The sequence below is a fragment of the Mus caroli genome, unplaced genomic scaffold (genome assembly GCF_978045245.1).
Source record: "Mus caroli unplaced genomic scaffold, Mus_caroli_1 scaffold_4, whole genome shotgun sequence".
Lineage (NCBI taxonomy): Eukaryota > Metazoa > Chordata > Mammalia > Rodentia > Muridae > Mus > Mus caroli.
The window spans coordinates 96,135,077-96,159,819 of NW_028227259.1; the positions used below are offsets into that span (position 1 = coordinate 96,135,077).

Sequence of the window (24,743 nt, forward strand, 5' to 3'; positions counted from 1 at the left end):
CCTCTGACTCCCGAGTGCTGGGATTAAAGGCGTGCGCCACCACTTCCCGGCTCTACTTCTTATTTTTAACAGTTGAATAATACTGTTCGTTATCCATTTATTAGAGGATGGACATTGGAACTGAGTTATAAACACTATTATAAATGTCATTGCCAGCCGGGCATGGTGGTGCACGCCTTTAATCCCAGCATTTGGGAGGCAGAGGCAGGTGAATTTCTGAGTTCAAGGCCAGCCTGGTCTACGGAGTGAGTTATAGGACAGCCAGGGCAACACAAAGAAACCCTGTCTCAAAAAATAAACAAACAAACAAGAAACCTGTCATTGCTATTATAAATAACACTGCTTTTCTAAGAGGGGGGGAATGAGGGTGAATATGAACAAAGTAGATTATCTACACTTGTGAAAGTGTCACAACGAAGACAGTTATTGTGTATAACTCATATAGCTACTAAAATATTCTGAACTTAAAAAATAAAATCCTGTGTAACTTTTTAAACACCCCCTATGCCCCCAGATTTAGACTAAAGCCCACCAAGAAAAGCCTGGCTGGTTGTGTGTGTGTGTGTGTCTGTGTGTGTGTGTGAGAGAGAGAGAGACAGAGACAGAGACAGAGACAGAGAGACAGAGAGAGAGACAGAAAGACAGAGAGACAGAGACACACACAGACACAGAGACAGAAAACAGAGACAGAAAACAGAGACATAGACAGAGACTTTCTATAGGGCCTCAGCAACTGTCTCTGAAAAGCCTGCCTTCCGTCTTGAGTGTGTACACATCTGGGCAGGGTGTCCTATCATGTCCGTCCGTACAGGTGTTTCTTTAGCATCCTTCTCATGTAACTATCTTTACAGCATGTATCATTTGGGGCCTGTCAGCTTATAGCTATGATATTCTTAACGTTTGCAAACAGGGTGAGCCCTTTGGTTTCTGGACAAGGTCTGAAGCTACACCAAGCGGTGAAAGCCCTGAGCAGAGATGGATTAAGGTGCTTCTTAACAATACACCAGCTAGCTATGCATGATCGTTTCACTAAGGACTGATACAGAGACTTCAGTCAGCTGAGTCAGACGTGCATGTTACCATAGGAAATAAAACATACAGTGTATAACTGGGCAGCACGGACCCTGATCTGCCCTCAACAATTTGCTTTTAAGATATTTGAAGCTGAGGAGGTGGCCCAGTGGATAAACTACTTTCTGCACAAGCATGAGGTTCCGGCTTTGGAAGCACAGTGGCTTGTGTCTGTAACCCTAGCTGTGGGAAGGCAGAGGCAGGGAGTCCCCTGGGACATGCTGGCCAGCGAGCTGCATCAGCCATTGCCAGGGTTAGTGAGAGATCCTCTCACAAAAGAAAAGGTGGAGATGGCAACTGAGGAAAAATGCCTGACCTCAACCTCTGGTATACACACACACACACACACACACACACAGAGAGAGAGAGAGAGAGAGAGAGAGAGAGAGAGAGAGAGAGAGAGAGAACAGAACAGAGACACAAAAAGAAATACATAACAATTTTTTTTTGAGGCTTGCTTTCCTAAAGTCAGGTACCAATTCTTCAAATAAAAAAAATTTAAATCAATGTTATGGTTTATATAAATACTTTATTTGTACATTCTGGGAAGGTTCTGTCTTAGACATTGAATACAAAGTGTATTGCTTATTACAGCTGGGTTACATAAACATGAAGTCAGAACCAGTGTACCTTCTGCTGAAGCTGCCCTGCTGATCTCCTCTGACAGCAACTCCAACTCTGTCGCAAAAGTGCATTGTTGGTTCTTCTTTTGACATTAATACCATAGCCTGTATAGAACAGTACGGTATGAATCGTCCCATTTTAATAACAGCAAAAGCGATTTTAACATTGAACTTACAGAACACATAGAAATCAAATGTGAAGGAATGGGTTTGGCTAAAGAGTTGGCTCACAGGGAGTTGGTTGCAGCAGGGAGCTGCAAGTCACGACAGAAAGCAGCAAGGCTTGAGAGTGCTCCTCCTCGGGCCCTCAGTCAGCAGCTGCCCCGCTGTGGAATCTGGGCCCCTTTGCTCTCTGCTCCGGTATAAGAAATTAAGGTAGCAGGCATACAGCCTCTGAATCAATGCACATGGGAAAAAGCAAACACCCGATAGGTGAGTCCTGAGGTGCAAACTCAGCGCCATTATATACCCTGCAGTTTCCCCTTACTTGGGACAGAAATAAGTGGAATACCTCTGACAATGCTGATACGTAATTTAAAGACCAGTTCCTAGATTTTGTATTGGTTTTTTAATTTTATTTATATGAATGTTTTGCCTGCATGTATGTCTGTGCACCATTGCATGCAGTGACCCTGGAGGCCAAAAGAGGGCGCCAGATCCTCTGCGACGTCAGTAACAAATGGTTGTGAACGGCTGTCATAGTTACATTTTTCCTCAGTGACAAAACACCATGACCACAGCAATGAATAAGAGAAAACATTGATTTGGGGCTCGTGGTTCCAGAGGGTTGAAGTCCATGGCGGCAATCATGGCAGCCAGCAGCCAGTCATGGTGCTAGAGCAGTAGCTGAGAGCTTACCTCTGAGCTACAAGCATGAAAGAGACAGAGACAGGGCCTGGAGTGTGGGCTTTTGAAAACTCAAAGCCTGTCCCCAGTGACACACCCCCTCCAGTAAGGTCACACATCCTAGTCTTCCCCAAATAGCTCCAACAACTTGGGATTAAGCATTCAAATACAGGAGCCTGTTGGGGCCATTCTCGTTCAAACAGCTGCCATGTGGGTTCAAGCCAGTATTTTCCATTGCTGAGCCTTAGCTCAAGCCCCCAAGACAAATTTCTTATTTAAAAAAATGAGAGCATAGGAGATAGAAAATGCTTGCCTTGTAAGTGAGAAGTTTTGAATTCAGATCCCCAGCCCACATAGAAATCAGAAGCCAAGAGGGTCCCTGGAGCTCACTTGCCACCAAGCCTAGCAAAGTCATTTTAGGTTCAGTGAGGAACCCTGTCTCAGAAAACGAAATGGAAAAAACACCGAGACCAAAAGCAACCTGGGGTCATCTTGTTCATCTCTAAGGGAGGTTAGAGCGAGATCTCAAGCAGGGCAGGAACCTAGAGGCAGGAACTGATGCAGAGGCCATGAAAGAGGGCTGCTTACCAGTTTCCTCATGGCTTGCTCAGTCCACTTTCTTATGACACCTGGGACTACACCCACCGTGAGCCGGATCTTCCCCAACCAATGAATTGTACTAGGCTAATGGGATCTCTCTCTCTCTCTCTCTCTCTCTCTCTCTCTCTCTCTCTCTCTCTCTCTCTCTCTCTCATAGATTTGTTTATATGACTACACTGTAGCTGTCTTCAGACACACCAGAAGAGGGCATCAGATCCCATTACAGATGGTTGTGAGCCTCCGTGTGATTTGCTGGGAATTGAACTCAGGACCTCTGGAAGAACAGTCAGGGCTCTTAACCTCTGAGCCATCTCTCCAGCCCAGGGGGCCGAGGGCGAGGGGTGTGTTTTCTCAATTGAGGTGCCCTCATGCCAAATGACTCTAGCTGGCATCAAAGCGACAGAAAACCAGCCAACATCTGTCCTTGTTCAAAACGTGTTCTAGATGCCGGCATCCCCAGCTCCCTTCCTGCCAGCGTTCCCGGGTGGACTTTCGCTGGCCTTCGTTTATCCTGAGCAGTTGTTACCTGATTGGGTCTGGGGACACACACAGAGTAGTGACTGCCAAACAAATTTCAGTACTGTGCTCAGCTTGTTTGTGTGTCTCAGCACCTGGCACAGTACCTGAACCGCAGTCAGCTGGTTGAGTGGTGATAGCCATCACTGTTGACAGTGTTTAACAAGTGAGCCCCCTTGCTGTGGGTGTCATCTAATAGAGGACAGTCCAGCCTTCCCTCTGGCATATGAGTGTCAAAGGCTCAGTTGTTGGGAACTGACCACCCCGCCACCCCACCAACCCAGCCCCACCCCCATCCCCCAACTACACACACACACACACACACACACACACACTGCTCCAAGGGAGTCCAGGGCTGGGTTCAGAACTGAGCATGCTCTGTGGATTCACAGACCTCTTGGAGACTTAGTGTTAACAGCAGTGGTTCCAGGGCAGAGTGTGGCGACCGGATATAAATAGCAGGGCAGAAGTTGACTAATGAGCCACTGCCAAGCTACCACTAGGGGTGTTATAAAAAGAAAAGCATTCCCAGGCAGTTCACTGTCAACAACATCCTATCCTGGAGGGAAGTTCTCCACAGCAGAGTGGGAATCTGGTGTGAGACAGGGCCGTCATTTAAACTTCCTGCAAAGGCACAAACGCCAGGTAAACATTTTGATTTATTTGCACCCAAACTGCAGAAAGGAAGACCAGGGAAACCCTGGCCCACGGCTGGCTTGGCACATGCTGCCTATGGAAAAGTCTATTCCTTAGACTCTTTGAGAGGGCAGTTTGACACAGAGTAGCGTCTTAAAATAACTACAGATATTTTAATAGCATTAGATAAAAGGACTGCTTTTGAAGACAGGAACCTGGGACCAGGATGGATTACAACAAGAAAGACTGCCCTTCCTTCCCCTATGCTGTTTATTATCTCATTCAGAATCCAGACTATGCTGTTTGGTAAAATATATATATATATATATGAAAATAGAGTCTGCATTTGAGTTACAGCAATAGCAGCTTTGCTGGAGCATTATGTGTGTGCGAGACCGGAGGCTAACAACCTGTGTTACTGGTTGAGTTGGTTAATGGCTCTGGATAGCTTCAGCCAGTGAGGATTCTTGCCGTCCTGTCTATCCCTTATGCTGCCACAAATACCGGAATGGGTACTGGGTGCCCAGCCAGGAGAATGATAGAATCTTGTTAGAATCCCTGCCTTCGAAGGGCTCCTGAGTCTGTTCCTAACGTCAGGACATTCCACACTGGCTCAGCCTCTGGCTTGTGTTGATTGTGACGAGTTGGAGGAGGGAGGTCACCTCAGGCGAAAAGCTTTGTACTGCTGCTGACCTCATGTCTCCGCTCCCACCCAAGTGGGCATGCTCTAACTTGCAAAGTGAACGGAAGAACGGAAGCTTCACACGGGAAAGTTTCTAGACCATTCTTAGAAACCGGGAGTGAGAATGAGAGCATGGTGGTTTTAGTTTGTGTTGTTTCCTGTGCGTACTCAGGGGACATTTAGAGATTGGGAGGAAAAAGTCTCTCTGGAGGGAGTCTGTCTAAAGTTATGTGGGAGTAGACTTGGAAGCACTAAAGTTCTCTGCAGTTTCACATCGACATCTCTAGAACAAACTGTTAGACATCTGCATAACATTGAATGCCTCTTATAGTCATAGAAATGTATTTGATAACCACTTCGACCATCACAATATCTATCCAGAATGAAAAAATATGTAACATCACCTTATCCAGTTCCATTTCCCTAAACCCTCTTTGTTAAATTTACTGAATTAAAGTTTTTCATTCTAATCCAGACGTGAAAAATGAAGATGGGACATTTTGAAATGGTCACCACGCTGCTGGCAGCCGCAGTTCTAATGGACATCTTCCAGGTAATGTAGGGAACGGGAAGCATGCTCGCTCCCTGGGATGGGAGCCCTGTAACACAGCCTGAGGCATCTCTGCGGACTGAGAGGAGCCAGAATAGGCAAATTAACTTGTTGGAAGCAGCTTTTCCTTCATTTTGCAGGTTACACCTGTGGTAAGTATAGAAAATTTAAAAATTTAAATTAAGCAAAGACAGAAAAATTCAACCACAAACTTCCTCACTCAGAGGGATCAACTCTTGGGGGATCGTGTAGATAGCCTAGGTGGTTTCTCTCTCTTTGTGTATAATTTAATTAAAAATATGATACTTTTAACCTTGCCTACAGCTAATACTGCACAGCATTTCCGTGTGAATAAATATTCTGGCCATATTGTGTGTTCTCCCGATAATGCCAGTGTTGATTCCATGTTTGTTACATTAACTAAGTAACGGCTATCCCCTCGTTTATCTTTCTACTGGCAGAAATGTTATCATGTTATTTGCAGTTCAATATTTAAAAGCAGTAAGCATACTTTATGAGTGGCCTGAAACAGGTATCTCACTTGCCTTCTTTAAGCTGCCTTAAGAAAACATTGCATCCAGTTTTAGAGTTTTGATCCACCTTCTAGACTCTAGAATTCTAGTGCAACAGCATCCTATACCCTGTGGCCCGCACATTGTGTTGTTGGTTCTTTTCCTTACACATTGTGTTGTTGGTTCTTTTCCTTACACATTGTGTTGTTGGTTCTTTTCCTTAAGACATATAGTTGAGATACCCTTAAAACATTTCACAGCACATACCTCATTGGTTTATAGCGTCCTTCCGATGCTGTCCTGCAGTAACTGCTCTGGAGAGGCGCTTTGCATACTGGAGGTCAGCCCCAGTTCCCCCTCCCTCCATTCTCTGACAACCGGAGGAGTGTGTGGACATTTCAGCAGAGTGGAATCTTGCGGCATGTGGCCGTTTGTGTTTGGTGTCTTTGGCTTAGTATACTGTTTTCAAAGCCCACCCGGGTTGTGGCATGCATTAGTAGCTCGTTCTTTTCGTTAATGAACACCAACACCATCACAGGGCTGTGCCACATCTTGTTTATCAATCAGGCATCTATCTGGGTTGTTCCACTTTATGGCGACTATAAATAGTACTGCCATGAACATCTGTGTAGGGGGTTCTGTGTGAATGGTTTCCATTCTCATATATTTATTGCTCTCTAGGGATACATAGAAAGAAGCTCTCTTGCTAAGCCTTATGCAGGACTTACTTGTATAGCTAGCACTTATATGTAGCGACAGTTTTGGAACTTTGGTTTCTTTAAAAAACACAGAAATACTATGAGATCTAAGAACGTGGTCAGGTGTGGGGTATGGGGCTGCTTCGGACTGTCCACAGTGGCTGATTGTGATTTACCTCCTGCTCTAGCAGGGGCGTGATTTTGCCAAGAGCAGATAGTTTCTGTGATTTTGAGTTGTTGGGAATTCTGGGGACTTTGCTGAGGGGATATAAATGCTAGGGCCCTGAGAGGCAGGGTGGGTTGTTGGTTGATTGCTGTTGGTCATCATTTGCTAAGTAGTCATGAGCAAAGCAGAAACAAGGAGAAGAAAAAAATTAGATATCCTGACAGCGAAGATCAAAGTTGCCCAAGGAACTCAATGCCCTAATCATAAGGCAGTAGTCTAATGATAATGTTGCCTCCTTTCCCCTCTCTCCTTTTCTCTCTCCTATCTAGTGTTAGGGGGTTGAAAGAGTGGAAGAAAAGGGATGGATAAGGGTGGAAGAAAGAAGAACTCACAAAGTAGCAAAAGACAGACTACACTTACATATGTAGTTGTGCACCTGGTACTACCTGCATAGGTGAACATGACTGAGCCGGGGCTGTGCTACTCTGCTTAACAGAACTGCACATTATTGTGAGTGCACATTTCACTGTACTTCTAGAGGGGCACTGGGTCATACTGTAACTTCAAGTTGAACTCCTCAAGGTATTGCTGCAGCCCTCCATATCAGCTGCACTCCACCCAGCATGAATCAGGGCTCCAGTTCAGCTGCTCCTATTCGTTCAGCTGCTCCTATTTATTTGTCCAGCTGCTCCTATCTGCTTGTGATTTTCCTGCTTTGCCCTTGGTTTTTGTTCTGATCATTATTTTCATCCCGGTGGGTATGAAGTGGTGCCTCGTGTAGTTTGAATCTGTCTTTTAAGTATTGGTTTGCAACACACCATTTTGTCATACTTCTTTTACTAATGTTTTTCCATTAATTGGTTTCTCTTCTGAAACACCAAGGTCATTTCCACATATTTGAAATGAATTTTCGGTAGCTGAATTTCATCGCTGTGAGCCTTTGCTTAGGTGGATTCGTCAGGGGAAGACATCGTCAGCTCATTCACCTAACCTTCCGTACCTGCTCCTCCCTGTTCATTCATTTGTCCTCAGTGGTGACGGTCCTAGGAGCTGTGCCACTACAAGGCACGCCCTGTACAGAACGCACAATCAGCTATGGTGTCTGGCCAGAAAGGCTTGCTGTCTAAAATTAGACATGTGAAGACTGCTTTGTGAGGCATAGGGAAAAGACAGGAACATATTGGCTTGATTCTGATCCAGCGGGAGGAATGTGGGAGGTGGTTTTAGGTCTGATGTCTTATGTTGCTGTCTTCAAGATAAAACAAGCTTTGGCGCTCAGGCTGATCTCTGGTACATTCTGTGCTAGCGAGCAGAGTGCATTTCATATCTTCACAACTGCAGTGACTTGATCTGCGAAGCTCAAATCCCCATGTCAGGAAACTGACCTACAAACTCAGGAGTATAGGGATCTCAGTGAGCCCCAGCTGAAGCTCCTGAGGTCAGTCATCAGTTTCTGGCACTGCCCCACCTAGTGCCACATACATGTCAGTTTTCTGGAACCAGAGTGTCTGGGATCAAATATGAGTACAGTCTCGGTATCTTTAAAGAAAAAATGTAAAGAGAGGTCTCGGTATCTTAGTCTCCTTATTTCTAAAGGAAAAGGGCAGGAGAGATGCTTGAAGGCTATGAGCACTTGCTGTTCTTACAGAGGACATGGGTTCTGTTCCTGGCACACAAACGACTCACAACCGCCCAGAACTCCAGTGATGCTGTCTACTAACTTCCAAGCCCCAGACACTCACGTGGTGACTTACATACGCGCACACAGCACTCATACACATAAAATAAAATAATTGAACCTTTAAAATAAATGAAGTAAAGTACAATAAAACAAAGGGAGGTTGGTGATAGTAAACCCCCCTCCCGCTCCTCCATTACGTAAGGTAATTGGTATGAAGCATTGAGTGCTGAGAAAGAGCAGGCGCATAGAAAGTAAAAGTCTGTTAGGGTTAGAAATGGGGTGGGGGGTAGGGTGCAGTGATATCCAGTGTCCAAGGAAGACTCCACAAATAGCTGAGGTTGTCACTAATGATTGTGAGCAGTGAGTTTATACATTTGGCCTTAGACATGGATGGCGGGTCTTTGGGGCATCCAAACAAAGGGGACACGGGGGCGGATGACAGAAAGGTGTGGCCCTCACAGGGACACCCTCATCCTTACAGCCCTCCCTTTCTGTCAGTGCCTTCCATTGCTTCACTGCTCTCCTTCCTGACCATGTCCCCTGTTGGAATTCCTAAGCAGACACTAGCCCAAGGCTGACAGTTTTAAAGGAAAGGGTTTCAAGGAAAGGGTGTTCTGATTGCAGGACCTGGGTCACCTGCTTTTACTTTGGGCCAGAAGTGCAAAGTCACATGAATAAGGGAGGGTGTATCCAGAGGGAAAGTTGACATTTGTCGGGATGTATTTTCTACCACACGCAGTATTTTATAATACATGCTATTTTGCACTATACAAAACGGTCTTAAGAGTTGGAGAAAATGTAGCGAAGGACACTGTTCCAGCCTGGGCTAGACTGTCTTCCCCGAGCTCAGGTGAGTGAATTGCACAGAGAATTCGACCAGCACCTCTCCACTGACACAGACTCTCTCCGCGGTCCGCACAATAGGATGTGATCCGTAATTAAAAGGGCACGGGAGAGTGGGCACGCTACTGTGAGAGAAATTTATATCAAATAAATGTGTGATTTCAAGAGCCGTCCTTTCCTTTTGCTCCTAAGGTGAAGGCGGAAGTGTTAGACATGGCAGAGAACGCGTTTGACGACGAATACCTGAAGTGCAAAAGCAGAATGGAATCGAAGTATATTCCGCAGATGGAGAAGGAGGAGTTGGCAAACGATGCGCTCCTGCGGACGGTGTGGGACAATGCGGAGATCCAGTGGGAAGCGCGGAAGGCTCAGCTCTTCCTCCCTAGGAAATTCAAGGACACCTATGGCATAGCTCTGACGGCCTACGTGACTGAGGCTCAAGAGCAGACTCCCTTCTACCACACATTCAGCAGCGCTGTGAAGATGGCCGGCCTGACCCGAAGACGGTACATCTATAACTTCCCGTTCAAGGCTTTTCATTTTTACCTGGTAAGAGCCCTGCAGCTGCTGAGACGACCTTGCGAGAAAAGTTACAAAACCGTGGTGTACAGCACAAGCCCAGACATTTCATTCACATTCGGAGAGCAAAGCCAAGTCAGGCTGGGCAACTTCACGTTGGCGTATTCAGCCAAACCGGAGACAGCCGACAACCAACGGGTGCTAACCATCCAGACCTGCTTTGGAGTCGCCGTGGGAAACTTTCTTAATAAAGACGACGACAGCGTTGTTTTAATACCTCTGAGTGAGGTTTTTCAAGTGTCGAGGAAAGGAACTAGCAACGACCTTGTCCTTCAGAGCATAAACAGTACCTGCAGCTACTACGAGTGCGCATTCCTCGGGGGTAAGTAGTGATCCCTCGCGATCTGAGTGATCCCCGCGCGCGCCTCTGTCTGGGAGGAAAGGGGTGGGGTGCACTCAGGTCCCAGAGAGCGACTGGTGTTTGCAAGGCAGTTTTCAGCCTTACACTGAACGATCTTTCTTCAGCTACAACTCAGTTGTCAGATAAATACCTGTACTTCATTACTAAAGTTAAACGACGGAGCAGCGCTGTAAAGCAAAGCCCATTTTGCCCCGCAGGGTTTCGAAATGGTCAGAAACAATTTTTGGTTGTCACAACTTAGGAAGAGGTATGGCTGCTATTGGGCAGGTAAAGCTAAGCAATGCTCAGGACCCTGTCCTGTAACTAAGAATGATCTGGTCCAAAATGTCAGTAGTGCCGGCGTTGGCGTGGAGAATTCCCGCTGCAAGTCAGGCCGTAAACACAATCCCATCCCCTTCCCAAGCATCTGGCAACCGTTCTAAATTTAAGCTGGGTTTTCCAGGTACACACCATCATGTTTGTAAGTGGACAGCATGCTTTCATTCTTTCTGAACTTAATTTTATTTTTAGACGTTGTCTAAATATTCCCAATGGGGTATTCAGCTCTCATACACCACATATCATTTAAGCTGTCTTTACTGTTCCTGGATCAATGGTGCAGGCTTGTGCTCCCACCTGTTCAGGAGGCCGAGGCAGAAATGCCAAGGCTTGGGCAGCTAAGGTGAGACCCTGTCTCAGAGAGTAATAGGTTAGTGATCGAGTGCCCTCTTTGCATCCTAAGGATTATAAAGGCTCTTCGTTTTTCTCTCAGCTTTATTAGAAAGCCTAGCAGGAATTGGTGACTGGGGTAGGCTAGGTTCCACGGCTCTTCTGCAGCCTTAGTAACCCGGCTATCTCTCTGTTCCACTGTTTGCTTTACCATCTGCCTTGAGACATGAGTCAGCATCCAAGACAGGCCCAGAAGACCTAACCATCCACCTGCTTTCCAGGCCAGGGAGGGCAAACGGCCCGCCACGCATCTTCATTGTACTTCTGAATCCGGCCTTTTGCTGGAACTCGTTCTTGGTCATGCACAGCTACAGGAAAGGCTTAGAAAGGAGGAAGTCGGTTTTGCAGCCTCCTTGACACAGGAAGAATGGGAATTAGAAGTGGCCGCTAGGATGCTGTGCACATCTGTGATCTTGGGTTTGGGTCTAGCCTGGGATACATAAAGAGATCGTGTCTCAAAAGGAAGGAGGGAAGGAAGGAAGAAAGGAAGGAAGGAAGGAAGGAAGGAAGAAGGGAAGGAAGAAAAGTAGACAGCGTTGTAAAGAAATCATGTCTCAAAAGAAAGAAAGTTAGAAAGAAAGAAAGTTAGAAAGAAAGTTAAGTTAGAAAGGAAGAAAGGAAGGAAGGAAGAAAGAAAGAGAAAAGAGGAAGTGAGGGAGAAAGGAAAGAGAGAGAGGGAGGGAGGGGAGGAGGGAGAGAGAGAGAGAGAGAGAGAGAGAGAGAGAGAGAGAGAGAAGTAGACAGGGTTGTAGGTGGGTCAGTAACCAGACAATGTCTGATGACTGCTGTCTCTTCCCTAACAGTCTGATGACTCCACGGTCTTCCCCATGTATGCTCTTGGTCTAGTAAACTGCTGAGATTTTTGTTGTTTTGCTTTGTTTTTACCTCTGTAATACTTCCTTTGCCAGAATAATTTTATGACTTCATTTAAAAATATCTTATTAATAGTTCACCCCAGAGAAAAAATAATTCACCCCAGACCTTTTGACAGAAGTAGAAATCTCTCTGTACATTCCTCTTTCCCACCCCTGGAGATACCCAGATCCCACATCATTCTGCTATGGGCTGTGCTCACCAAAGCTTCCAGCTTCTCCGCTCCACCAAGCTAAGGTTTTGCTTCTCCCACACAACCCTGATCTGGGTTTGCAGGTCTTCCCCAGGTTACTCTCCTTTGTTTGATGCGGTGAGGCCAAGTGTCGAGCACAGTTTTCTGAGACACGGTATCTTGAGGCAAATTTTCTAAGACTGAATGTGCGAAGTACCCGTCTTTAAGCTCAAATAATAGTTTTTGTAGCCTGCCACATCCTTGCATGGCTCTAGGGACTTGGGCCTTACTGGGAATTGATGAGGGAATGAAAACAAGACAAGACAAGACAAGACAAGACAAGACAAGACAAGACAAGACAAGACAAGACAAGACAAGACAAGGTAAGGCAAGACAAGACAGACAGACATGCAGAAAGAGCTAGGGTGGAGCTGTCTGAACGTTCAATGAAGAAACCTCAGAAGCTCAGCATGTTCATTACATAGAGTTTATTACATGTTTATTACACAGAATGGCAGAAAGAAAAGAAAGGCAGGGCTATTACATTACTGATAAGCAAGGGCCAGGCTTAGACATGGGTTTAACTAATCTGCAGTAAACTTCAGCTGTAAATATCCGAGGGGAGGGAGCTATGGTGGACATCTTCTGTACTCACTGTTAACTCTCACACCTAGTCCTCCAGAGAAGGCTGAACTGTGGGATCCTTGACGTGGGTGTGTGGAAACACTCTTGCTATTCAAACTTTGGATGAGTTCTGGTGTGGGTTTTTTGATGTTTGGGCTTTGCAGTTCTTTTTGTTTTGTTGTGTTTTGTTTTTCTTTTTGCTGCTGGAGATGAAACCTAGAAAGAGGAACACGTTAGGCAAGTCCTTTATCCCTGATCTACATCTGTCCCAGCCTGAGAACTAAGTGTTTTATTCGGGAAGCTGTAGGTAGGACATTTTCCTTATCTGCAGCATTCTGAGTGCTCTGGGTTTGCGCCTTGCTCTATGAGATTAAAGGGTTAATAAAACCCATCTTCCCACCTCCTATGAAAACGGCCAGATCCCTTTGTTGCACTCCTCTGTAAGATGCAAGGGGCAGAATGGCAGCTCTATCCAGCACTGCCTGAGGTAAACAAAGCCCCTGAAGGTGAGGTACCTGTGAGCAGGAGAAACAAGCGGGACCTAAGGTCCTGGGTCAGAAAGCCATAGCTTCAAACTTCCTGAGAGCGGTGCCCCATGTCCAGAGGCAGGACCGGACTCTGGTACTGACCAGATCACTGCAGTGGTCTGTTCAGGAGTTACTGTCTCACACGTCGTGAGATCATAGAGCAGCCCCTATACGCCCTGCGAACTGCACTGTGCGTTCTTGTAATTACGGAGGGTGGGGTTCGAGAAAAGACCCCTTGTCTGCTCCCTGGTATGTGTATCACCTTGCATTCTCTGAAAACACACACACACACACACACACACACACACACACACACACACAGAGTGAGGGGCTATGTGCTTATCTAACTGAACCAGAATCCATTGCTGCTGGGTCTCAGAAACAGGGAAGGCTTTAGACCTTGGCTCAATGTGCTCAGCGTACAAAGAGATAAAAGGGTGTGTAGGACAGTGCGGAGGAGGAGACAGCGTGCTCGGCTGGGATGCTGGCATGTTTGCCGTTGGACAGCAGAAGCTATGAGGCCCCTGCAGTGCTGAGGGTGCAGCTTTCCCAGAGCCTTACACTTTGACCTCTTGCACCTCCGTGATGTTAGGAGTGGATGCTTCTGTAATCACTCCGGACACCTCACCTGCCACATTCCTGATCTGCATTCAAGCAGCGTCTGATTTCTGAGCATTCTTCTTGAGGCGATGCCAACACAAATGAGCAGATTGTGTTAAAGAGCATTCAGCCCTTCACCCTCTAGATAGTGGCCATGACCCCGAGCCAGGCCAGCTAGAGCCAGCTTATACCAGAGTTGGGGCCTTTTCTTGTTCCTCCTCCATCACAGTGGCTTAAAACTGGCCAGGGCTGAGTAATTTATTATTTCTCTCTTATCCATGATGATGGAGTGTTCCAATCAGTGGTTGCCTGAGACCATGGCTTCTACCAAATCCAACATGTACTAGGTATTTTTCTATACATCCATAATACGATAAAGTTTGATTTATAAATTAGGTACACCAGGAGTTTAATGATAATAGAATAATGATAACAGTATGCTCTACTAGAAATTCTGTGAAGCCTGCCCCCCCGAAATATTTATTTGCAGCCTTTAGTTGATCACTGAGTAACAGTTAAACTGTGTAAGAAGAGGGAACCTTAGAGATGACCAAACACTCTAAGCATAGTCTCCCTCCTCCCCCACTGAGTGTGTTTAATTTTTCTAGCACAACACTTCAGAAACCCAGTCGCAGCTGGACTGTAGAAATCATACCTATTTTGGTGCCCCTGATGCCTTCAGGCAAATACCATTTATGGAGGTCCTAGTTATACAAAAGCTCTAGCTGCCAACCATGTTTAGCAACTAGTGCCTGGCCAATGGGCTGTGGCGGGCAGTGAAACCCACAGCGCTCAAGTCTGTGACTGGAATAATGATAAAACAAAAGATGCAATGACAGGTGAGCTGGTGGACTGACTCAGAATGAGCTAGGGGCTTGAGACATTCATGGCACAGTATAAGCCTGTGTACAAGGGGGGTGAGGAAGAGGGTGGGGCATGGGAGAGGGGGCATTTCACAGGCTAATATTCAGCTCAGCCACAAAGGAAGTCTCTGGGGAGCTCACCCGTACCACTTACTAATGTAGAGCTTTGTCCAAGGCAGCAGCTGCTGCTGCTGAACCCAAGGTTTGACCTAACCTAGAATCCTCTGCTGCCATCTAGAGATAACCAACGGGAATGCACAGTCAGAGGCTTCCTTAGGCCAGCTGTAGGCGTGGCTGGGTGGGAGAACATTTGTTGGAGTGTGAGAGGCCCTTGGAGTCCATCCTCCAGCACCGGAAAACAAACAAAGCAACAACAACAGAAACTATAGTCCTGGATGGAAAAAAAGGCAGTGTTTCTAAGGCAACGTTACTAGACTTAGCGTGCTAGACATAGTCCTGAGTCACTGTTGAAAACTTACCTATGATTTCCAATGTGTGGATCTTACAAAAAACTGGCGAGCTAAAAACAAACAAACAACAAAGTAGTCCCATCTGTTAGAAAATGGAGGGGCTAATTCCTGGTGGTCTTTCCTGGTTGGTCTTGCTATGAACCCAAGACCACAGAGGGAAAAATGAACACCGTTTCCTTCCTCAGAAGAGGCGAGAGCAGGTCAACCAGCTTAGCTACTTCTCTGGAAAACTTGATAAAGACAGAACGTCAGCTGTGTGTCAGATTAAAGTCCTTACCATTAAAAGTGACCCCCATTGGAAAACTGTAACTGGGTTTGGAGGGCTGTGGCTCGGGCATGAATTCCTAAGAGAAAGCCCGGGCTGGAGAAGAGTGCAAATCTACAGAAGACTTACAAGCAAAGAAACAATACATGCCTGAACCCTAATCACCTTAACTTAAGGATAGTCTGAGCATGGATGGCCTGCTGCTTCAGCCACGGTCCTGTCCAGTGGGGAGGTCTGAATGATGCTCTACATACTTACAGAGTCAGGGAAGCCGGAAGGTACTAACTGTTCCCTAGTTGAAAACAGGCCTTGTTAGGCGAGAGGAGCCTCTGTGTTCTCGTCGCTGGCATAAGCCTATTTTTGGACTCACTGTGGCACGCCGAGCCTGATCCCTGCTAAGCCATCAAAAGAGGAAAAGAAAATGAGTTTATTGGGCTGTCCAGTCTTATTTCTTACACATCCACCCTGAGGCTAAGGAGATGCAGGCAGAGGGCTTGCCTAGCACACATAAGTATTCCTTCTGTCGTCAGAAAACAAACACAATTCCACCCAGACCAGAGTGGGAGTTAAATACGATTTTCATTGCTTCTAATTGCGTCACGTGAGCATTCCTGGGAGTATGGAGGCTCCTGTGCTGTTTGAAACTATCTGGGATCGGGCGTCAGTTCATGTAGTGAGACAGGACCACCATTTGTAGTTCCGCCCAGCAAGCACAAAGGCAAAGAACACGTAACACCATTCCAGCACATCGAAGCAGGATTGCTTGTGTTCACTCCAGAGACTGACCGGTTTACCATCAAACTGTGCTATTTTTGAGCATTGTAGCAGGGCTCCATTGAGCTAGTTGTTTGGGTGAAGTGGCGCTAAGGATGTTGCAGCGTCTGAGATCTCAGTTTGGAGTGCCTCTTCATGCCTTAAGTCCATTCACAGGGACCCCTAGGCTACAGGGAATACCTGGACGTTTTGTGTGTTTTAAGCAATATCAGACAAATCAGACATGCCTAACTGTTGGGCACCATTTGACAAGATAATGAAAGGTGCGGTCATCTTTTAAAATCATCTTGTATGTGTGTGTATGATGAGGGGGAGGCATACATGCCACATCTGTGTCACAGAGGTCAGAGGACAACTTTCTAAGTTGCCTCTCTTCTTTGATCTTCACATGGGTTCCAGGGATTGAACTTGAGCCTCCCTGTCAAATACTTTACCCTATGAGACACAGGTCTGGCTAACTAGTTGTCTTTTTTTTTTTTTTAAGATTTATTTATTATTATATGTAAGTACACTGTAGCTGTCTTCAGACAGTCCAGAAGAGGGCATCAGATATTATAGATGGTTGTGAGCTACCATGTGGTTGCTGGGATTTGAACTCAGGACCTTTGGAAGAGCAGTCAGTGCTCTTAACCGCTGAGCCATCTCTCCATCCCCCACCCCCCTAACTAGCTGTCTTTTTTTTTTTTTTTTTTTTTTGGTTTTTTCGAGACAGGGTTTCTCTGTATAGCTCTGGCTGTCCTGGAACTCACTTTGTAGACCAGGCTGGCCTTGAACTCAGAAATCCGCCTGCGTCTGCCTCCCGAGTGCTAAACTTTATCCTAATCTTTCTTTCTTTCTTTTTTTTTTTTTTTAAGATTTATTTATTTTATTTATGAGTACACTGTCGCTGTCTTCAGACACACCAGAAGAGGGCATCAGATCCCATTACAGATGGTTGTGAGCCACCATGCTGTTGCTGGGAATTGAACTCAGGACCTCTGAAAGAGCAGTCAGTGTTCTTAACCGCTGAGCCATCTCTCCAGCCTAACTAGCTGTCTTAACAGGCTTGTTTATGACAAGTTAGTTTCTCTATGGAGGGCATGATCTAGTCAGCTGTATGGAAACCTTCAACTCAGACACAAATAAGTGAGTCCATGTAGGTGAGGATGAAGGTCTCTCTCACTTCCCATATCCCTTCAGCCTTTTCCTGTTTTCCTAGTCTGTTTGCCTCCTCATGCCTAGAAAATCTAGAATCATCCACATTTTCCCTAATTTTCCATTAAACTCCAGGCGAGGTGGGACCACCACCTCTTGCTCGGGACGGAATTGTACAGTAGTCACCAGAACTGTTCTCTGTTCTGTCTTAGTCTGCTTTAGCTAAATGAGTGTGCTTTGCATTATAGTGTTGCTTAGCTTCTCCTCTTAGTGCTGTGGTAAAATACAAAAGCAATCTCAGGGAGGAAGAGTTTATTTTAGCTCGTAGTTCCAGGCTACAGCCAATCATGGTGGGCAAGTCAGGGCAGCAGGCATGCTTTCCCCTTTTGCCATTTACACCGTCCAAGATGCTAGCCAGGGAACGGTGCTGCCCACAGTTGGCAGGTCTCCCCATCTCAAGCGATGCAATTAACATTACCCACTACAGACAAGAGGCCCACCTCGCAGGTTGTTCTAGGTTCTCTCAAATTGACAGCACCATCATGGCCATCAACTAGATTCTAACAGGCCTGTTATATCCTGGACATGTGGAAATCAGACCAAGTCACCTGCATTTCTGGTTTAAATTCTAAACATGATATGGGATTTGAAGGTAGATTGTAGAAGAGCATGTGGGTCATTGTGAGAGTCATTGTGGAGCAGGTCTCTAAGGGGCATGTCCTAGGGTAACCAGACCTCAACATTAAATCAATGAATCAGACAGATTCAGAGAGGAGACCAAGCCATTCAGACTTCCATGGGCACCTGGGCTGCCCTCCATGGCTTACGCTGACATCTTCATATTTTTCTCATTGACCTACTAATGTTAGGCAGGCTGGCAGAGTCCTGCTCTGTCTTGCCTAGGGACAAGCACTGGAGCATTGGTGACAACTTCCTGTGGCATCGACCGTGCCAGTAGTGTCTGGAGCCACCTGAACCACTGACTGTTTCATGCCATGTCCCTCGTCTCCCAAGACTGTAGAGCATTTCCCACCCAGAGGTGTGTTTGGGAACATACCAACTCTTTTCTCTATGAATAGGAAGAGAATCTTTGCTCAGATGTTAAAAGTTCCTGAAAACATGGTTGAGACCCCTTTCTCCAAGGAGTGAGGATTGTTGTGTCGAAGACTGGGTAATGCTTGTTGTCTTCAGAGAGCATCAAGTTAGACAAGTACTGTTCTCTCTAAATGTTATAGGCGTAGACTGGAATGTAGAGTGCTAAGCCCTGTGAGGGTCCTCCATGGTCATTATACGTAATCTCTTAGTAAAACCAGATCCCTCAAAAGGTGTGTGCCTTGTGCCAGTTCATATCACAGGCTTGTGGCTATTTCGTGAAGATAAAACTATGTTCCTGAAATTTCACATCCCATTAAAGTATTGGTCTGAGAAACTAGGCATTTACAGATTAGATTACCAATAACCACAGATCATTTGAAACTTAGGTCATGTCTAAAATTTTATCTTTGTGTTTCAGGTCTAAAAACAGAAAATTGTATCGCGAATGCAGGTAAGATGAATTTAGAAGATCATCTCTGTCATGGGAATTTTATTAGTTTTGATTTGTTTGTATGTTTTTCCCCCTCACAATTATGGGTCAAACTCCACCACTGCCACACACACACACACACACACACACACACACACACACACCCCGTACCATTTTACTGTCGTACCATCAGCTACCATCTCTTAAGACTAAAGTGTGCTTTTGGTTTTTTTTTTTTTTGTTTTTTTGGTTTTTCAAGACAGGGTTTCTCTGTGTAGCCGTGGCTGTCCTGGAACTCACTCTTAGCCCAGGCTGGCCTTGAACTCTTCTGATTTCTATCCGCCTGCCTCTGCCTCCCGAGTGCTGGGATTAAAGGCGTGAGCCACCATGCCTGGCTAAAGTGTGCTTATGTTGGTGGCTCTGAGTCCATTAGCTCTCTACTCTAAAGCCAACATTTGGGAATTGAGAGTTAGTAGGAAGATAACCAGGTTTGCTCAATACCCCAAAAAGATGGGGAGAGCAGTTTGTTTGGGGCTCATCTCTAGTATGAAAAGGCTTTAACGGAAGGTGTGGAACTGGGTCATGATGAGTCACACCTGGCTGGACAGTCACTGCGTCTCACAGTGTGCTTTCCCCCTTTCTGCTGGGATACCCTGGACATAAACGTTCCATCTCCTAGACCAGTGCCCCTAACCCTTTGACCAACACACCATTTCTCTGCAAAGTTATCACCATCCCACTTTTAATTAAAGAATTGTACTGTCAAAACCTTGTCCCACATTTTGATGTTATCTGAAGACCACCAGGCAATCTAGGTAATGGAAAACTCAGGAAAGCCCCTGGGAAGTTCTAGGCAAGTGTCTCCCTGTCTCCTTTTCTTAGTGTAAATAGCCAACTCTGGAAGCTAGTGTCTCCATTATGTAAAGCTGGTTTTCTTAAGACTTTACAGTGACTTTAAAGGGAGATGCAGAACAGCCTTACACAGAGCACTTTGCAAAGCGAGTTAATCGGGAGCAGGCTGGTTGAAGACACGCTCTCATTTTTATTTTCCTGTGGGAGCTGACACTGCTCATCCCGATCTTTGCCTGTGGCTCTACTCTCAAATACTGTTTGTCCCAGGTGGGGAACATGCCAGTCTCACTGAGTCCCGCCTTACAGGAGCTTCAGAACTGGTGAAGGCCCTCACAGTGCCAGCCATTTCCCATGTGGCCCCTGTGCAGAAAGCTAGACTCCCTATATTTGGGCATCTCAGGAAGTAAGATCAGAGAGAGTCATAGAAGAGTGGGTTGGATGGCTTCAGGCTTGGCGGAGCTGTCACAGCATCTGCTTCAGCTTCCTTGGGGGGAAAAAGTAGGAAGATATAGCAAAAGTGAGATCCACCAGGAGATGGTGGGACAGATGGGAAGGTACGCAGGAAATTCTAAGTGTTTTGAGGCTCAGCGTTATCGAGTATGTCGAATACTATTTGTTCATTTAAATGTTTGAAAACTAGCTAGCTATCTTCCAGGCTAGCTTTTCTATGCATTATTCTTCAGGTTAAAAAAAAAAAAAGTCTATTTTGCCTTGTCCTTGAATTGAAATTTCTTGTTTCTTATAACCACACTTTGTATATTTCTTGAAACTAGGATGGCTCGAATGCTTACGTAGCAAGCATTGCTATATAATATATATATATTATATAGCAATATATATATAAAATTGGCATTGCATCTGGGCACAGTAACATGGATCAAAATGTATTTGTGTTTCAGAATATATTGACCCTAGGTATCTCTACAACCCGGGTGAGTACACACTTCTACAAACAACCCAGCAAGGATGTTCCGTCGGTCTTTCCTGTATGGCAAACACACCTCCTGCCTGAGTGAAGGCAGTGGCAGGCCGGCCGATCCAAAGGAGGGAGGGAAACGTCTCACGTCACGTGACCGATTCAGGGGGACATCACGTGACCGATCCAGAGGAGCGTTTTAGGAAACGCCCTCCTCCACTGCATTTGCTCTGTGGCCCTCTGAGCAGTGAATGTTCTGGGGAGTAAAGAAGGGGGTACCTGCAGAGCTGCCCTCTCAAGGCAGTGGGGTATGTGTAGGTCTGTTGGTATTGGTGCAGGTGACACCAATATCCAAGGGTAAATTAAAATTTCCACCCACTCAGAGGAGAAGGGGAGGGAAGGCATGGGAAGAATTGGGGGGGAGGGTAGGGGCGGCGATCAGGAAGGTGCAGTGAGCAGGATGTAAAGTGAATAAGAAAAAAAATTAAATTAAAAAAAAGTCCCAGCATATGTGCCACTCCCAGGCAGCCAGATGTCTGGTGTATCCACAGAGCATAATCAACCTAGTCGAGAACACAGTAATTATACTTATTTTGAGCTAATTGGGATTACTCTGTGAAAAGATACAGGTCCAAGCCATCTCGAAAGTGAGCTAAGAGATTTTATGACATGGCAGCTCGGCCATGAGCCATAAGGCCATGCATGAGCTATAGGTTAGTGAGGAATTAGGACCAGTGTTTGCAACAGTTAAGCTCTCCAGCCTCACTCTCTGTGTGCTGTGGGGGAGGGGTTCTGCTGGTCAAAGGGTCAGAAGACGCCATGGAGGGCATGTGTGAAGCTCATCTGGGTCCGATTAACAATGGCCTCCCCACATCATGCAGTGCCCTAAAGAGTGCTTCTCTGTCTACTCTTAATTTTGCCTCCAATCATTGGACTAAACGGATGGGGTAATTAGATTTTTCTAAGTCCCCACACCCTGAGGATTAACCTAGTGCCCCTCTCTCTTACTGGCTCTCTGCATTCACAAATTATGACCATTGCACAGGACCTTAGGCAGCTATTCAAATTAGATATTTAACACTCCCAGGAGACTAGTTCTGTGGTGGTTTATGTCAGTAGAGGCACCAGAGAAGTGTGGAGCCCACTACCCAACACACACGGAGAGTCTAGGTACCATTTACTCTCACTAGCTGCAGACACTAGATGGGGCTCCTGCTTCCTTACGGTCAGTTCTTTCCATCTCTCGTTAAAACTAATGCATTTCGCTTGTTTGTGACTTAGATATGGACAGTCAGAAGCTTGAAGACTCTGGTAAGACATTCTCATAAACCCTGGGACTTTATGCTTTGCAAGCTATGAGTGGGTGGTAAGAAGTGAGGAGAAGCCAGAGCCCATCTTAGCCTACTAGTTTGATCTATCTGATTGAATTCTAAAAAAAAAAGAAAAGAAAAGAAAAGAAAAGAAAGAAAGAAAGAAAGAAAGAAAGAAAGAAAGAAAGAAAGAAAGAAAGAAAAAGAAAAAGCGACATCCCCTGTGCCTGTTGTCTGCCAGTCCTTAGGTCGTCCCAGAAAGCAGAGAACACTGTGACTAATGATTCTGCAAACTTGTATGACCAAGCAAAAACAAATGGCCTTTATTTTTCCTAAATTAAGATCATTCTTTGTATGTGTCTGTGAGCAGCAGGTGTACTCACGTCCATCTGATGAGTACATTCCAAAGCCTAACTTACTCCAGAGCTTTTAATTAAAAAAAAAAAAAAAATATATATATATATATATATATATATATATATATATATATATGGAGCTGGAGAGATGGCTTGCTGCTCTTTTAAAGGACTCAGCCATCAGGTGGCTCACAACTGTCTGTAATTCCAGTTCAGCAGATCTGATGCCTTCTGGTCTCACCAGACACCTGCACACAAGGGGAACACACACACACACACACAAAAATTGATGTTTTTCTGTGTGAATGTGCATATATGTGCATGTTTGCTTGTTTGCATGTGTGCAGGCACATTGTGCATGTGAGTGCGTGCATGCATGTGCACATACCTGTGTGGGCCAGAGTCTGGTACCAAGTGTCTTCTAGATCACTGTGTGCACTGCAGGATCTCTCACACTGAACCCAAAGCTTTCCGATTCTGCTAGCAAGCCAGCAGGTTTGGGGATGCCCTGTCTCCACCTCCCATGTGTAGGGATGATAGCTAGCTATGACACCTGCCTGGCTTTTCTGTGGGCTCTGGGAATTAGGCTTGCAGGGCAGACACTATCCATTCAGTCACCCCACCCCCCAGTTTTTTTTTGTTTTTTGTTTTAAAGATGTTATTGTCTTAGAGTGCTAGGGTAGGAAAGTTCTCAGGTCATGGAGAGATTATTGGAACACTTTTGTATTTTCTTTTTTTCCATGGTGCCTGGAATCAAACCCTGGGCCCCCTGCAAGCTAGGTAAGCACACTATTGCCCAGATATCCCCCAGCCCCTGGGGCAAGTTCTCAAATGTTATCCCCTTTTCTGGTTTCCCCTCTGAAAATGGAACAACTTTCTAAGACTTAAGAACATGTATCACTAACCTTAAAAATGATCATACCCTCAACACAGTTATAACTTGGAAACTAGCACAGCATAGAGACCTAGAGTGTCAAGCTGTTGCCTCCTGCTAGAAGCATCACCAGCAGGGGTTTTGGTTTTCAGAACAAGGACTGGAGTCAGGTTCCACACGTGCCAGGCAACTGCTATATCACTGAGCTGCATTGCCAGCCCTCTTTGTGTGTGTGTGTGTATGTGTGTTTTTAATTTAATATTTTAATTTTAATTTTATTTATTAATTTTAATTTTAACTTTAAGAGTCAGAGCTGGGTAGGGTGGTGTGTACCTTTAGCCCCATCACTCAGAAGGCAGAGACAGGCAGGTATTTATTAGGAGTTCAAAGACAGCATGGTCTCTATAGTGGGTTCCAGGCCAGATAAGGTTACATAGGGACATCCTGTCTCAAAAACAAACACAACCAACCAACCCCCTCCTCTGCCCTCCTCCAAAAAATCAGGGCCTGATTTGACGGGCTAGCCTTGAACTCACTTTGTAGTTCTAGCCTTTAACTTTCAGTTCTCCTTCCTCTGCCTTCTGAGCAGGGATTTGCAGGCCTGTCCCACAGGCCCCAGCCAGTCTTACATTTTTGTAAAAGAGGCCCCACAGAGTCAGAAAGATACCCAGGTGTGGACAAGCCATGAGTCAGTGGCTCTGCCCAGCAGCTGACCCAGCTCAGGTACGCTCTGGCCAGGTCCTACTGGAGCTGATCAGGGGCCAAAGACCCGCAGAGGACAATGTGACATTCACACACTACCCATGTGGCTTGGGTATTATTAAATAATATTGACATTATTAAACACCAAACCTAAAAATTAGGCCTTAAAAAGCATTTAAAGGTCCAAGAAAGTGCTAAAAATACATGTAAATTAACAGTGCTGGACTAGCACGCATACAGTTCTCCAGGTACACACAAGCACACATGTACACACAAGTGCATGTGTGCATGGGCGGGCACACACACACACTAATATGCACACTCATGTGTGCATGCATACATACACACACATGCACACACACAAACACACATGAAAGGGAAATAAGGGTAACAAAAGATGAATATGATCAAAATACATCACATGCATGCATGAAAAAGATCATTCTTGAAGCCTATTTTGTATTTCTTTCATTACATTATTTACTGTATGTGTGTGTGTCACAGTACATGTATGGAAGTCAGAAGACAACCCGTGGGAGTTGGTTCTCACCTCTATCTACTAAGTGGCTTTCCTAGGACTGAACTCAGGTGGCAAGTCCCTTACCAACTGAGCCATCAATATATAAAAATAAGTGTGGTGGTACCACTTATAATGCTAGCACTTGGGAAGTTGAGGCAGGAAGATGACAAGTTTGAGGGGAGCCTGGAATACAGAGAAAGGCTGTCTCAAAATTAAAAAAAAAAAAAAAAAAAAAGCAAAAAGCAACCCCAAAACCTGAGTTTGATCCCTAGTACTGTAATTTTTTAAAAGATATAACACAAGGATCTATAACT

At 45.5% G+C, this 24,743-nt stretch overlaps 1 protein-coding gene across 5 annotated transcripts in view; it reads left to right on the plus strand.

Annotated features, from left to right (window-relative positions):
- Window positions 1-4,186: 4,186 nt before the first annotated feature.
- Window positions 4,187-24,743, plus strand: part of Art3 (ADP-ribosyltransferase 3 (inactive)) — a 28,807-nt gene continuing 8,250 nt past the window's right edge. For 2 of the 5 annotated variants that reach the window (XM_085836852.1, XM_085836851.1), the window contains exons 1-7: window positions 4,187-4,301; window positions 5,450-5,527; window positions 9,617-10,325; window positions 18,888-18,920; window positions 20,651-20,683; window positions 21,949-21,977; window positions 23,077-23,113. In XM_085836852.1, the coding sequence (XP_085692978.1) occupies window positions 5,459-5,527; window positions 9,617-10,325; window positions 18,888-18,920; window positions 20,651-20,683; window positions 21,949-21,977; window positions 23,077-23,113 (910 nt within the window). In that variant the 5' untranslated portion in view covers window positions 4,187-4,301; window positions 5,450-5,458. Of the gene's footprint in view, window positions 4,302-5,449; window positions 5,528-9,616; window positions 10,326-18,887; window positions 18,921-20,650; window positions 20,684-21,948; window positions 21,979-23,076; window positions 23,114-24,743 lie in introns of all 5 variants that reach the window. The other 3 variants (XM_085836853.1, XM_029477276.2, XM_029477277.2) reach the window with 3 other exon arrangements.